Here is a 15,000-nt window from a genome sequence, read left to right as displayed (position 1 = left end):
AATAGGGTCAGGATAATAAACCGACACAATAGGGTCAGGATAATAAACCAACACAATAGGGTCAGGATAATAAACCAACACAATAGGGTCAGGATAATAAACCAACACAATAGGGTCAGGATAATAAACCAACACAATAGGGTCAGGACAATAGAGTCAGGATAATAAACCAACACAATAGGGTCAGGATAATAAACCAACAAAATAGGGTCAGGACAATAGGGTCAGGATAATAAACCAACACAATAGGGTCAGGATAATAAAACAACACAATCAGAAACACAAGATAAAAGTTGATGAATGAAACACAAATAAGTCAACATTTCGGAAGAACAAATAAACAAAAGGAGTAAACTAAGAAAATGAATCCTGCCTGATTGACAAACCGGACCGCGGTTCTGAATTCTGAAATGTATGTGAACGACCATGACGACCCATGAGACTGGATACGAAACAGCAGCGATCAGAGACAGGTGAAAGGAAGCTGTGGGTGGAACACCTGGATGGGGTAGAGGGGTGTGGAGAAGGTGAACACGATGGTTCCTGTGAGGAGAATCTAGAATAAGGGCCACAGCAAGGAGACGAGGGGTAGGGTATCTATCATGAGAGGGGACGAGGGGTAGGGTATCTATCATGAGAGGGGACGAGGGGTAGGGTATCTATCATGAGAGGGCAGGGGGGGTGCTTCCTCTCAAAGGAGGGAGGGAGGGAGGGAGTATTTCACCTTGTCAACTGCAGCCAGAGGCCCTCCTGAGGTGGGAGAGCTGCACTCACTGACTGACTGGCAGGTGTCAGAGGCCTCAGACGAGCCAGAGCTGGAGCAAGGCTGGAGGAACGGCAGGTTGGGTGGAGGCAGACAGACACGACAGAGGACGAGCACAAGACGGGAGCAGAGAGTTTTGGTGTTAAAAAAAAAGAGAGGAGTTTGAGTTCAGTGTAGGGTTAAAAGATGACCGGATATGAACATACACGCAGTCACACACAGTCACAGACGGTCACACACAGTCACAGACGGTCACAGACAGTCACAGACAGTCACACACAGTCACACACAGTCACACACAGTCACAGACAGTCACACACAGTCACAGACAGTCACAGACAGTCACACACAGTCACAGACAGTCACACACAGTCACAGACAGTCACAGACAGTCACAGACAGTCACAGACAGTCACAGACAGTCACAGACCGTCACAGACCGTCACAGACAGTCACAGACCGTCACAGACAGTCACAGACAGTCACAGACAGTCACACACAGTCACACACAGTCACACACAGTCACAGACGGTCAAATATGGTCACAGACAGTCACACACAGTCACAGACCGTCAAACATGGCCACAGACAGTCACAGACAGTCACAGACAGTCACAGACGGTCAAATATGGTCACAGACAGTCACAGACAGTCACAGACAGTCACAGACAGTCACAGACAGACACAGACCGTCACAGACCGTCACACACAGTCACACACAGTCACAGACGGTCAAATATGGTCACAGACAGTCACACACAGTCACAGACCGTCAAACATGGCCACAGACAGTCACAGACAGTCACAGACAGTCACAGACAGTCACACATGGCCACAGACAGTCACAGACAGTCACAGACAGTCACAGACGGTCACAGACAGTCACAGACAGTCACAGACAGTCACACACAGTCACACACAGTCACACACAGTCACAGACAGTCACAGACAGTCACACACAGTCACAGACAGTCACAGACGGTCACAGACGGTCAAATACGGTCACAGACAGTCACACACAGTCACAGACCGTCAAACATGGCCACAGACAGTCACAGACAGTCACAGACAGTCACAGACAGTCACACCGGAATAGAACACATAAGGGAGAGGAAGGCGTGTATTGTAGCCAGCACATAAAGACAGAACAGCAGGGAAGACGTCAGAAGGCATCAATCAGTCAGTGAGCTGCATCAGCACGTTTAAAAACAACAGTTCCCTGCCAGCAGGGAGGTTAGCACCGAGATTCAGGGGGGAATTAGCTGAAGTGAAACAAAGCACAGAGGTGAGTCAGAGGATAGATATCATTTAGCATTAACTGTCCTTGTGGACAGCAGAGGGGGAAGCAGATAGACAGTCTGGTACTAAGCATCATGGTTAAAGAGTTTAAAGCCAGACACAGAAAGCCCAGGAGTAGTATTCTCCTGGGGGTTTTCTATGGAGTAGTATTCTCCCGGGGGTTTTCTATGGAGTAGTATTCTCCTGGGGGTTTTCTATAGAGTAATATTCTCCTGGGGGTTTTCTATGGAGTAGTATTCTCCTGGGGGTTTTCTATGGAGTAGTATTCTCCTGGGGGTTTTCTATGGAGTAGTATTCTCCTGCTGGTTTTCTATGGAGTAGTATTCTCCTGGGGGTTTTCTATGGAGTAGTATTCTCCTGGGGGTTTTCTATGGAGTAGTATTCTCCTGGGGGTTTTCTATGGAGTAGTATTCTCCTGGGGGTTTTCTATGGAGTAGTATTCTCCTGGGGGTTTTCTATGGAGTAGTATTCTCCTGGTGGTTTTCTATGGAGTAGTATTCTCCTGGTGGTTTTCTATGGAGTAGTATTCTCCTGGGGGTTTTCTATGGAGTAGTATTCTCCTGGGGGTTTTCTATGGAGTAGTATTCTCCTGGGGGTTTTCTATGGAGTAGTATTCTCCTGGTGGTTTTCTATGGAGTAGTATTCTCCTGGGGGTTTTCTATGGAGTAGTATTCTCCTGGGGGTTTTCTATGGAGTAGTATTCTCCTGGGGGTTTTCTATGGAGTAGTATTCTCCTGGTGGTTTTCTATGGAGTAGTATTCTCCTGGGGGTTTTCTATGGAGTAGTATTCTCCTGGGGGTTTTCTATGGAGTAGTATTCTCCTGGGGGTTTTCTATGGAGTAGTATTCTCCTGCTGGTTTTATATGGAGTAGTATTCTCCTGGGGGTTTTCTATGGAGTAGTATTCTCCTGGGGGTTTTCTATGGAGTAGTATTCTCCTGGGGGTTTTCTATGGAGTAGTATTCTCCTGGGGGTTTTCTATGGGGTAGCGGTGCGGCAGTATTAGTGGTTGTCACTCTGAGACCATATTCAGTACAGTGACCTAACAGAGGAAGGAACTCTACTATAGCCTGACAGTGACCTAACAGAGGAAGTGGGAACTCTACTCTAGACTGACAGTGACCTAACAGAGGAAGTGGGAACTCTACTCTAGACTGACAGTGACCTAACAGAGGAAGGAACTCTACTATAGCCTGACAGTGACCTAACAGAGGAAGTGGGAACTCTACTCTAGACTGACAGTGACCTAACAGAGGAAGTGGGGACTCTACTATAGACTGACAGTGACCTAACAGAGGAAGGAACTCTACTCTAGACTGACAGTGACCTAACAGAGGAAGGAGAAACTCTACTCTAGACTGACAGTGACCTAACAGAGGAAGTGGGGACTCTACTCTAGACTGACAGTGACCTAACAGAGGAAGGAGGAACTCTACTCTAGACTGACAGTGACCTAACAGAGGAAGTGGGGACTCTACTCTAGACTGACAGTGACCTAACAGAGTGACCTAACAGAGGAAGTGGGGACTCTACTATAGACTGACAGTGACCTAACAGAGGAAGGAACTCTACTCTAGACTGATAGTGACCTAACAGAGGAAGGAAATCTACTCTAGACTGACAGTGACCTAACAGAGGAAGGAGGAACTCTACTCTAGACTGACAGTGACCTAACAGAGGAAGGAACTCTACTCTAGACTGACAGTGACCTGACAGAGGAAGGAACTCTACTATAGCCTGACAGTGACCTAACAGAGGAAGGAACTCTACTCTAGACTGACAGTGACCTAACAGAGGAAGGAACTCTACTCTAGACTGACAGTGACCTAACAGAGGAAGGAGGAACTCTACTCTAGACTGACAGTGACCTAATAGAGGAAGGAGGAACTCTACTATAGACTGACAGTGACCTAACAGAGGAAGGAGGAACTCTACTCTAGACTGACAGTGACCTAACAGAGGAAGGAACTCTACTCTAGACTGACAGTGACCTAACAGAGTGACCTAACAGAGGAAGGAACTCTACTATAGACTGACAGTGACCTAACAGAGGAAGGAACTCTACTATAGACTGACAGTGACCTAACAGAGGAAGGAACTCTACTCTAGACTGATAGTGACCTAACAGAGGAAGTGGGAACTCTACTATAGACTGACAGTGACCTAACAGAGGAAGGAGAAACTCTACTCTAGACTGACAGTGACCTAATAGAGGAAGGAACTCTACTCTAGACTGACAGTGACCTAACAGAGGAAGGAACTCTACTCTAGACTGACAGTGACCTAACAGAGGAAGGAACTCTACTCTAGCCTGACAGTGACCTAACAGAGGAAGAAACTCTACTCTAGACTGACAGTGACCTAACAGAGGAAGGAACTCTACTCTAGACTGACAGTGACCTGACAGAGGAAGGAACTCTACTCTAGACTGATAGTGACCTAACAGAGGAAGGAGGAACTCTACTCTAGACTGACAGTGACCTAACAGAGGAAGGAGGGACTCTACTCTAGACTGACAGTGACCTAACAGAGGAAGGAGGAACTCTACTCTAGACTGACAGTGACCTAACAGAGGAAGGAACTCTACTCTAGACTGACAGTGACCTAACAGAGTGACCTAACAGAGGAAGGAACTCTACTATAGACTGACAGTGACCTAACAGAGGAAGGAACTCTACTATAGACTGACAGTGACCTAACAGAGGAAGGAACTCTACTCTAGACTGACAGTGACCTAATAGAGGAAGGAGGAACTCTACTATAGACTGACAGTGACCTAACAGAGGAAGGAGGAACTCTACTCTAGACTGACAGTGACCTAACAGAGGAAGGAACTCTACTCTAGACTGACAGTGACCTAACAGAGGAAGTGGGAACTCTACTATAGACTGACAGTGACCTAACAGAGGAAGTGGGGACTCTACTCTAGACTGACAGTGACCTAACAGAGGAAGGAGGAACTCTACTCTAGACTGACAGTGACCTGACAGAGGAAGGAACTCTACTCTAGACTGACAGTGACCTGACAGAGGAAGGAGGAACTCTACTCTAGACTGACAGTGACCTAACAGAGGAAGGAGGAACTCTACTCTAGACTGACAGTGACCTAACAGAGGAAGTGGGGACTCTACTATAGACTGACAGTGACCTAACAGAGGAAGTGGGGACTCTACTCTGGACTGACAGTGACCTAACAGAGGAAGTGGGGACTCTACTATAGACTGACAGTGACCTAACAGAGGAAGTGGGGACTCTACTATAGACTGACAGTGACCTAACAGAGGAAGTGGGGACTCTACTCTGGACTGACAGTGACCTAACAGAGGAAGTGGGGACTCTACTATAGACTGACAGTGACCTGACAGAGGAAGGAACTCTACTCTAGACTGATAGTGACCTAACAGAGGAAGGAGGAACTCTACTCTAGACTGACAGTGACCTAACAGAGGAAGGAGGGACTCTACTCTAGACTGACAGTGACCTAACAGAGGAAGGAGGAACTCTACTCTAGACTGACAGTGACCTAACAGAGGAAGGAACTCTACTCTAGACTGACAGTGACCTAACAGAGTGACCTAACAGAGGAAGGAACTCTACTATAGACTGACAGTGACCTAACAGAGGAAGGAACTCTACTCTAGACTGACAGTGACCTAACAGAGGAAAGAGGAACTCTACTCTAGACTGACAGTGACCTAACAGAGGAAGTGGGGACTCTACTATAGACTGACAGTGACCTAACAGAGGAAGTGGGGACTCTACTCTAGACTAACAGTGACCTAACAGAGGAAGGAACTCTACTCTAGACTGACAGTGACCTAACAGAGGAAGTGGGGACTCTACTCTAGACTGACAGTGACCTAACAGAGGAAGTGGGGACTCTACTATAGACTGACAGTGACCTGACAGAGGAAGGAGAAACTCTACTCTAGACTGACAGTGACCTAACAGAGGAAGGAACTCTACTCTAGACTGACAGTGACCTAACAGAGGAAGTGGGAACTCTACTATAGACTGACAGTGACCTAACAGAGGAAGTGGGGACTCTACTCTAGACTGACAGTGACCTAACAGAGGAAGGAGGAACTCTACTCTAGACTGACAGTGACCTGACAGAGGAAGGAACTCTACTCTAGACTGACAGTGACCTGACAGAGGAAGGAGGAACTCTACTCTAGACTGACAGTGACCTAACAGAGGAAGGAGGAACTCTACTCTAGACTGACAGTGACCTAACAGAGGAAGTGGGGACTCTACTATAGACTGACAGTGACCTAACAGAGGAAGTGGGGACTCTACTCTGGACTGACAGTGACCTAACAGAGGAAGTGGGGACTCTACTATAGACTGACAGTGACCTAACAGAGGAAGTGGGGACTCTACTATAGACTGACAGTGACCTAACAGAGGAAGTGGGGACTCTACTCTGGACTGACAGTGACCTAACAGAGGAAGTGGGGACTCTACTATAGACTGACAGTGACCTGACAGAGGAAGGAACTCTACTCTAGACTGATAGTGACCTAACAGAGGAAGGAGGAACTCTACTCTAGACTGACAGTGACCTAACAGAGGAAGGAGGGACTCTACTCTAGACTGACAGTGACCTAACAGAGGAAGGAGGAACTCTACTCTAGACTGACAGTGACCTAACAGAGGAAGGAACTCTACTCTAGACTGACAGTGACCTAACAGAGTGACCTAACAGAGGAAGGAACTCTACTATAGACTGACAGTGACCTAACAGAGGAAGGAACTCTACTATAGACTGACAGTGACCTAACAGAGGAAGGAACTCTACTCTAGACTGACAGTGACCTAATAGAGGAAGGAGGAACTCTACTATAGACTGACAGTGACCTAACAGAGGAAGGAGGAACTCTACTCTAGACTGACAGTGACCTAACAGAGGAAGGAACTCTACTCTAGACTGACAGTGACTTAACAGAGTGACCTAACAGAGGAAGGAACTCTACTATAGACTGACAGTGACCTAACAGAGGAAGGAACTCTACTCTAGCCTGACAGTGACCTAACAGAGGAAGGAACTCTACTCTAGCCTGACAGTGACCTAACAGAGGAAGGAACTCTACTCTAGACTGACAGTGACCTAACAGAGGAAGGAACTCTACTATAGACTGACAGTGACCTAACAGAGGAAGGAACTCTACTCTAGCCTGACAGTGACCTAACAGAGGAAGGAACTCTACTCTAGCCTGACAGTGACCTAACAGAGGAAGGAACTCTACTCTAGACTGACAGTGACCTGACAGAGGAAGGAACTCTACTATAGAATGACAGTGACCTGACAGAGGAAGGAACTCTACTCTAGACTGATAGTGACCTAGCTGAGGTACTGACAGGACTGGTCTGTAGAACAGTCAGCCCAGTTACTGACCTCCCAACAGGACTCTGGTAGCTCAGCTGAGGTACTGACAGGACTGGTCTGTAGAACAGCCAGCCCAGTTACTGACCTCCCAACAGGACTCTGGTAGTTCAGCTGAGGTACTGACAGGACTGGTCTGTAGAACAGCCAGCCCAGTTACTGACCTCCCCCAAGCCCCTCTCCTCAGGAGCAGGGTATCCTAGCAACCTGGGATGGCTAGTGTCTCTCATATTTGATGTATAAGGAAGTCAAAGGTCACTTGAGGACCAATCGATCATAATATATGTATTGTTGACGTATACAGTCAGCCTGGGACAGGACACTGCCGAAAACTAAACTGTCCATACACTTCCAGAAGATATGAAGGTTTAATCTCAGGGTAAAGAGTCCAGTGTAGTAGGGTCTTACCACTTGGTAGTGTAGTGTAGTGTAGTGTAGTGTAGTGTAGTGTACTGTAGTGTAGTTTAGTGTACTGTAGTGTATTGTAGTGTAGTGTACTGTAGTGTAGTTTAGTGTACTGTAGTGTAGTGTACTGTAGTGTACTGTAGTGTAGTGTACTGTAGTGTACTGTAATGTAGTGTACTGTAGTGTATTGTACTGTAGTGTAGTGTACTGTAGTGTACTGTAGTGTAGTGTACTGTAGTGTACTGTACTGTAGTGTAGTGTACTGTAGTGTAGTGTACTGTAGTGTATTGTACTGTAGTGTAGTGTACTGTAGTGTACTGTACTGTAGTGTACTGTAGTGTAGTGTAGTTTAGTGTACTGTAGTGTAGTGTACTCTACTGTACTGTAGTGTAGTGTACTGTAGTGTACTGTAGTGTAGTGTACTGTAGTGTACTGTAATGTAGTGTACTGTACTGTACTGTAGTGTACTGTAGTGTAGTGTACTGTACTGTAGTGTACTGTAGTGTACTGTACTGCAGTGTAGTTTAGTGTACTGTAGTGTAGAGTAGTGTAGTGTAGTGTACTGTAGTGTACTGTAGTGTAGTGTACTGTACTGTACAGTACTGTAGTGTAGTGTACTGTACTGTAGTGTACTGTAGTGTAGTGTACTGTAATGTAGTGTAGTGTACTGTAGTGTAGTGTACTGTACTGTAGTGTAGAGTAGTGTAGTGTACTGTACTGTAGTGTACAGTAGTGTAGTGTACTGTACTGTACAGTACTGTAGTGTAGTGTACTGTACTGTACTGTAGTGTAGAGTAGTGTAGTGTAGTGCACTGTAGTGTAGTGTACTGTACTGTAGTGTACTGTAGTGTAGTGTACTGTAATGTAGTGTAGTGTACTGTAGTGTAGTGTACTGTACTGTAGTGTAGAGTAGTGTAGTGTAGTGTACTGTAATGTAGTGTACTGTAGTGTAGTCTTACCTGCGGCAGTGTTTCCTGGGGCATGGGTGATGGTGACTTGGAGGTGTAGGTGTCTGGCTGGGAGATGAATCCTGAGTCATGGGAGGACATGGAAGACAGTCGTGCCGCGGCCTGCTGGGGCAGGGTGGAGCTACGGTAGCCGTAGTGGGAGGAGCAGGAGGAGGAGGAAGGGGAGTGAGAGTGGGATGTGCCGCTGGAGCGAGAGTCACTACTGTTTACGCTGTTCAGACTGCTGTTAGGGTGAGACGGGTGGAGAGACAGACAGACAGGTGGAGAGACAGACAGAAAGACAAACAGACAGACGCGTGGAGAGACAGACAGACGGACGGACGGACAGACAGACAGGTGGAGAGACAGACAGACGGGTGGACAGACAGACAGACAGACAGGTGGAGAGACAGACAGACAGACAGACAGACAGACAGACAGACAGACAGACAGACAGAGACAAACAGACAGACAGACAGGGGAACAGGCAGGAGGGTGACAGACAGACAGACAAACAGACAGACAGACAGACAGACAGAGACAGACAGACAGACAGACAGAGACAAACAGACAGACAGACAGACAGGGGAACAGGCAGGAGGGTGACAGACAGACAGACAGACAGACAGACAAACAGACAGACAGACAGACAGACAGACAGACAGACAGACAGACAGACAGACAGACAGACAGACAGACAGACAGACAGACAGACAGACAGGGGAACAGGCAGGAGGGTGAGAGACAGACAGAGGGAGACAGACAGACAGACAGACAAACAGGCAGGAGGGTGAGAGACAGACAGAGGGAGACAGACAGACAGTGAATGGGTTAACACTCCAAACCAATGCAGCAGGCAGTGACTGTGAACAAACCAGTCCAATTAAAACATTAAAACAACCAGGCATGAAATCATAAAAAACGTTACCACAATATATATATATATATATATATATATATATATATATATTATATATATTTATATATATATATATACATATATATATATATCAACGTGTATCATGCTCAGTGCAACTACAAGCAAGTTGGACTGTGGTCGCCATGTGCCTTTATCATTGGGTCCATTGACCGAGCATCAACAGTGACATTTTAACTAGGATCTGTGGATCCAACAACTGGAATTAAAATGATGTAAACAAAGTCAAATGCATCACAAGATGAAAACAAGGCAGGCATCACAGCACAAAGTGTTTTACAAACCCAACCAGTGTGACGACAACAACAACCATGTACGGAAAGACACGAGGTGGAGGGGGGGGTTTATTATGAGTCATATTCTATAGAAACAGCTGGAAGGCTGAAGTTACAATGACATTTCATATTGAAATGTCTACATTCATAACACACGCAATGATATATTTACAAGTCTGGGTGAAATGAATTAACCATCTTCAATTCCCCCAGGAAACAAGTAGGTGAAGAGAATGGGCAGTGATATGACATCACAAACGGCTGCAGTTCCTCTACCCACCACTGGGGGGCGGGGTCGGTCTTCATCAGGGCGTCGAAGAGTAGGATCAGTTCCCCACTGTCTATATAATTGTTTCAATATGTAAAATTTAGGCAAAACTGATCCTAGATCAGATCTCTGTGTGAATATGGGTCTAAGGTTGTTTTTCAGTTAAAGGTGAAACATTCAGGATGTGGTCTGGTTCTGGTCCAAGACACCACTACATACTGGGACTACTAGAGATGACCCATTTCCATCTGAAGGTTCTGAACAGGCCCCCCCTGCATAGATAAAGGTGACAAGCTGCGGTTCTGGTCCTAGGACACCTACCTGCACATACTGGACTTCCTGGACCTAGTGGTGCTGGGGGAGGAGGGAGGAGTCTGATAGGACCAGTTATAGTCAGAGCCTTTCAGATCCAGAATCACCTGACAGGACAGAACAACAATGACAGATCAGTGTCTGAGGAGGAAACATATGGGACAGATATGAAATGGAACCCTGTAGTCTGAGGAGGAAACACATGGGACAGATATGAAATGGAACCCTGTAGTCTGAGGACTTAGGGTCAGGGTCAGGGATACGGTCAGGGTTAGGGTTAGGGTCAGGGATACGGTCAGGGTCAGGGATACGGTCAGGGTCAGGGTCAGGGATACGGTCAGGGTCAGGGTTAGGGTCAGGGTCAGGGATACGGTCAGGGTTAGGGTCAGGGTCAGGATCAGGGTTAGGATCAGGGTCAGGGATACGGTCAGGGTTAGGGTCAGGGATACGGTCAGGGTCAGGGTTAGGGTCAGGGTTAGGGTCAGGGTTAGGGTCAGGGATAAGGTCAGGGTCAGGGTTAGGGTTAGGATTAGGGTCAGGGATACGGTCAGGTTTAGGGTCAGGGTTAGGGTTAGGGTCAGGATCAGGGTTTAGGGTTAGGGTCAGGGTCAGGATCAGGGTTAGGGTCTGGGTCAGGGTCAGGATCAGGGTTAGGGTCAGGGTCAGGATCAGGGTTAGGGTCAGGGTCAGGGTTAGGGTTAGGGTCAGGGATACGGTCAGGGTTAGGGTTAGGGTCAGGGATACGGTCAGGGTCAGGGTTAGGGTCAGGGTTAGGGTCAGGGTTAGGGTCAGGGATAAGGTCAGGGTCAGGGTTAGGGTTAGGATTAGGGTCAGGGATACGGTCAGGGTTAGGGTCAGGGTCAGGGTTAGGGTTAGGGTCAGGATCAGGGTTTAGGGTTAGGGTCAGGGTCAGGATCAGGGTTAGGGTCAGGGTCAGGGTCAGGATCAGGGTTAGGGTCAGGGTTAGGGTCAGGATCAGGGTCAGGGTCAGGGTTAGGGTTAGGGTTAGGGTCAGGGATACGGTACCTGTTCGCTGGCGGGGGGCAGCTTGTGAGGGTCCATGGTCAGCATCTTGAGGTCGTCAGATATGGTCTGGAGGTGGGTGACCTCTCCTAGCATGGAGATCTCCTCATCCTGGAAGGATCACAATGTGTTTATTGATCCTGCATTTATCCAGGTGATGTCATCAGTCCTACTCATACTGCTCACAACAACAACAACAACAACAACAACAACAACAACATCTTAAACTGAAACGTCAACAATGTGCTTCTTATGGAACATCTCCTCTGGGTGTCAATGAGGAACATTTCCTCTGGGTGTTAATGAGGAACAGAACATTTCCTCTGGGTGTTAATGAGGAACATTTCCTCTGGGTGTTAATGAGGAACATTTCCTCTGGGTGTTAATGAGGAACAGAACATTTCCTCTGGGTGTTAATGAGGAACATTTCCTCTGGGTGTTAATGAGGAACATTTCCTCTGGGTGTTAATGAGGAACAGAACATTTCCTCTGGGTGTTAATGAGGAACAGAACATTTCCTCTGGGTGTTAATGAGGAACATTTCCTCTGGGTGTTAATGAGGAACATTTCCTCTGGGTGTTAATGAGGAATCAGCATCTCCCATGGTGAGGCCCTACGGCTCTGTTTCGGTTTCTGTGTTTGTGTTTGTGGTGTGTGTATTGCCAACGGACTCACCACCACGGCCTTAGCCTGACCTCTGACCTCTGTGTTGTGTGTGTTAGTGTGTGTGTTATGTTATGACTCACCACCACGGCCTTAGCCTGACCTCTGACCTCTGTGTTGTGTGTGTGTTATGTTATGACTCACCACCACGACATTAGCCTGACCTCTGACCTCTGTGTTGTGTGTGTGTTATGTTATGACTCACCACCACGACATTAGCCTGACCTCTGACCTCTGTGTTGTGTGTGTTAGTGTGTGTGTTATGTTATGACTCACCACGACAGGTCGTAGCATGGAGACGAAGGTGCACAACCTGCTCCTTTCCTCGACGAGGGCCTTCCTGACGGCCTGTTTCTCCGTCTCCTCCAGCAACAGGTATTTATCACTGACGTCCTGCATGGCACTGTTCAGCTGGGGCTGGACGTCTCCTCGCCCTGGGACACATCGCTACTGTTAATATACTGGTACTGTCATTACACATCACACTGGGGCTGGACGTCTCCTCGCCCTGGGACACACCGCTACTGTTAATATACTGCTACTGTCATTACACATCACACTGGGGCTGGACGTCTCCTCGCCCTGGGACACACCGCTACTGTTAATATACTGGTACTGTCATTACACATCACACTGGGGGGGCTCTTCAACACAGACCTGGGACACACCGCTAGTGTTAATATACTGGTACTATCATTACACATCACACTGGGGCTGGACGTCTCCTCGCCCTGGGACACACCGCTACTGTTAATATACTGGTACTATCATTACACATCACACTGGGGGGGCTCTTCAACACAGACCTGGGACACACCGCTACTGTTAATATACTGGTACTATCATTACACATCACACTGGGGCTGGACGTCTCCTCGCCCTGGGACACACCGCTACTGTTAATATACTGGTACTGTCATTACACATCACACTGGGGGGCTCTTCACCACAGACACACCGCTACTGTTAATATACTGCTACTGTCATTACACATCACACTGGGGCTGGACGTCTCCTCGCCCTGGGACACACCGCTACTGTTAATATACTGGTACTGTCATTACACATCACACTGGGGGGGCTCTTCAACATAGACCTGGGACACACCGCTAGTGTTAATATACTGGTACTATCATTACACATCACACTGGGGCTGGACGTCTCCTCGCCCTGGGACACACCGCTACTGTTAATATACTGGTACTGTCATTACAAATCACACTGGGGGGCTCTTCACCACAGACCTGGGACACACCGCTACTGTTAATATACTGGTACTGTCATTACACATCACACTGGGGGGCTCTTCACCACAGACCTGGGACACACCGCTACTGTTAATATACTGGTACTGTCATTACACATCACACTGGGGGGGCTCTTCACCACAGACCTGGGACACATCGCTACTGTTAATATACTGCTACTATCATTACACATTACTCACATCACACTGGGGGGCTCTTCACCACAGACCTGGGACACACCGCTACTGTTAATATACTGGTACTATCATTACACATCACTCACATCACACTGGGGGGCTCTTCACCACAGACCTGGGACACACCGCTACTGTTAATATACTGCTACCATCATTACACATCACTCTGGGGGAGGGGGGGGGGGCTCTTCACCACAGACCTGGGACACATCGCTACTGTTAATATACTGCTACTATCATTACACATTACTCACATCACACTGGGGGGCTCTTCACCACAGACCTGGGACACCCCGCTACTGTTAATATACTGGTACTATCATTACACATCACTCACATCACACTGGGGGGCTCTTCACCACAGACCTGGGACACACCCCTACTGTTAATATACTGCTACCATCATTACACATCACTCACATCACACTGGGGGGTACTTCACCACAGACCTGGGACTAATATGTTTTTGAGGGCCCTTGATTTATCTTGGAGTCTGCTCTTTTGTGAATATTCCATGTGCAATGTAGGTATGATGTATGAGAGGACAAAGGTCATGATGTCATATTGTAACTTATCACTACTGGGCTTCTGTTGTTTATCCTGTCCTTGAAGACTGGCAGACTATCCTCCCTGAGCTCTCTCTCTCCTTCTCTGTCTCTCCTTCTCTCTCTCTGTCTCTCCTTCTCTGTCTCTCGCTCTCTCCTTCTCTCTCTCTCCTCTCTCTCTCTCTCTCTCTCTCTCTCTCTCTCTCTCTCTCACTCTCTCTCTCTCGCTCTCTCCTCTCTCTCTCTCTCCTTCTCTCTCCTCTCTCTCTCTCTTTCTCTCTCTTTCTCTCTCCTCTCTCTCTCTCCTTCTCCGTCTCTGTCTCTCCTTCTCTGTCTCTCTCTCTCTTTATCTCTCCTCTCTCTCTCCTTCTCTCTCTCTCTCCTTCTCTCTCTCTCTCTCCTGGACTCGGCCTAAGCAGCCAGCCCGTCCAGGGGTATTATCTAACTTTTTGTCACCAGCCTCTCCTAGACCCCATCAAGGTCCCAACCAGGCTGGAAAATGTAAGTAAAATGTTTCTCAACAGTGAGGTTTGACCCTGAGGCTTTGTGGATGACAACACCAGGATAGGCTGCTACTGTAAGTCAAACGTATGACTGCATCGTTGCGCTTCAATGAGCAGTGAGAACGTAACTTAGACATTTTGGGGAAACTCAAGATTATCCAGTAGTCGTTTAACACAATGGATGGATGATATTTCCATCTAGGAATCCAAACATTTACCCATTTTGGTTTG

At 47.5% G+C, this 15,000-nt stretch overlaps 1 protein-coding gene across 1 annotated transcript in view; it reads right to left on the bottom strand.

The window, feature by feature from the left end:
* LOC139405575 (protein MTSS 1-like) overlaps positions 1-15,000 on the bottom strand; it is a 112,824-nt gene that overhangs the window by 9,879 nt on the left and 87,945 nt on the right. Inside the window, exons 7-11 of the mRNA XM_071147987.1 lie at positions 12,554-12,711; positions 11,618-11,725; positions 10,601-10,698; positions 8,812-9,043; positions 725-826 (exon numbers count right to left, since the gene is read on the bottom strand). Of these exons, the coding sequence (XP_071004088.1) occupies positions 725-826; positions 8,812-9,043; positions 10,601-10,698; positions 11,618-11,725; positions 12,554-12,711 (698 nt within the window). The remainder of the gene's footprint in view (positions 1-724; positions 827-8,811; positions 9,044-10,600; positions 10,699-11,617; positions 11,726-12,553; positions 12,712-15,000) is intronic.

This window comes from Oncorhynchus clarkii, chromosome 3 (assembly GCF_045791955.1).
Source record: "Oncorhynchus clarkii lewisi isolate Uvic-CL-2024 chromosome 3, UVic_Ocla_1.0, whole genome shotgun sequence".
In the NCBI taxonomy this organism is placed as follows: domain Eukaryota; kingdom Metazoa; phylum Chordata; class Actinopteri; order Salmoniformes; family Salmonidae; genus Oncorhynchus; species Oncorhynchus clarkii.
The sequence above is the reverse complement of the archived record's forward strand: the minus strand, read 5'-3'. Positions and strand labels throughout refer to the sequence as shown.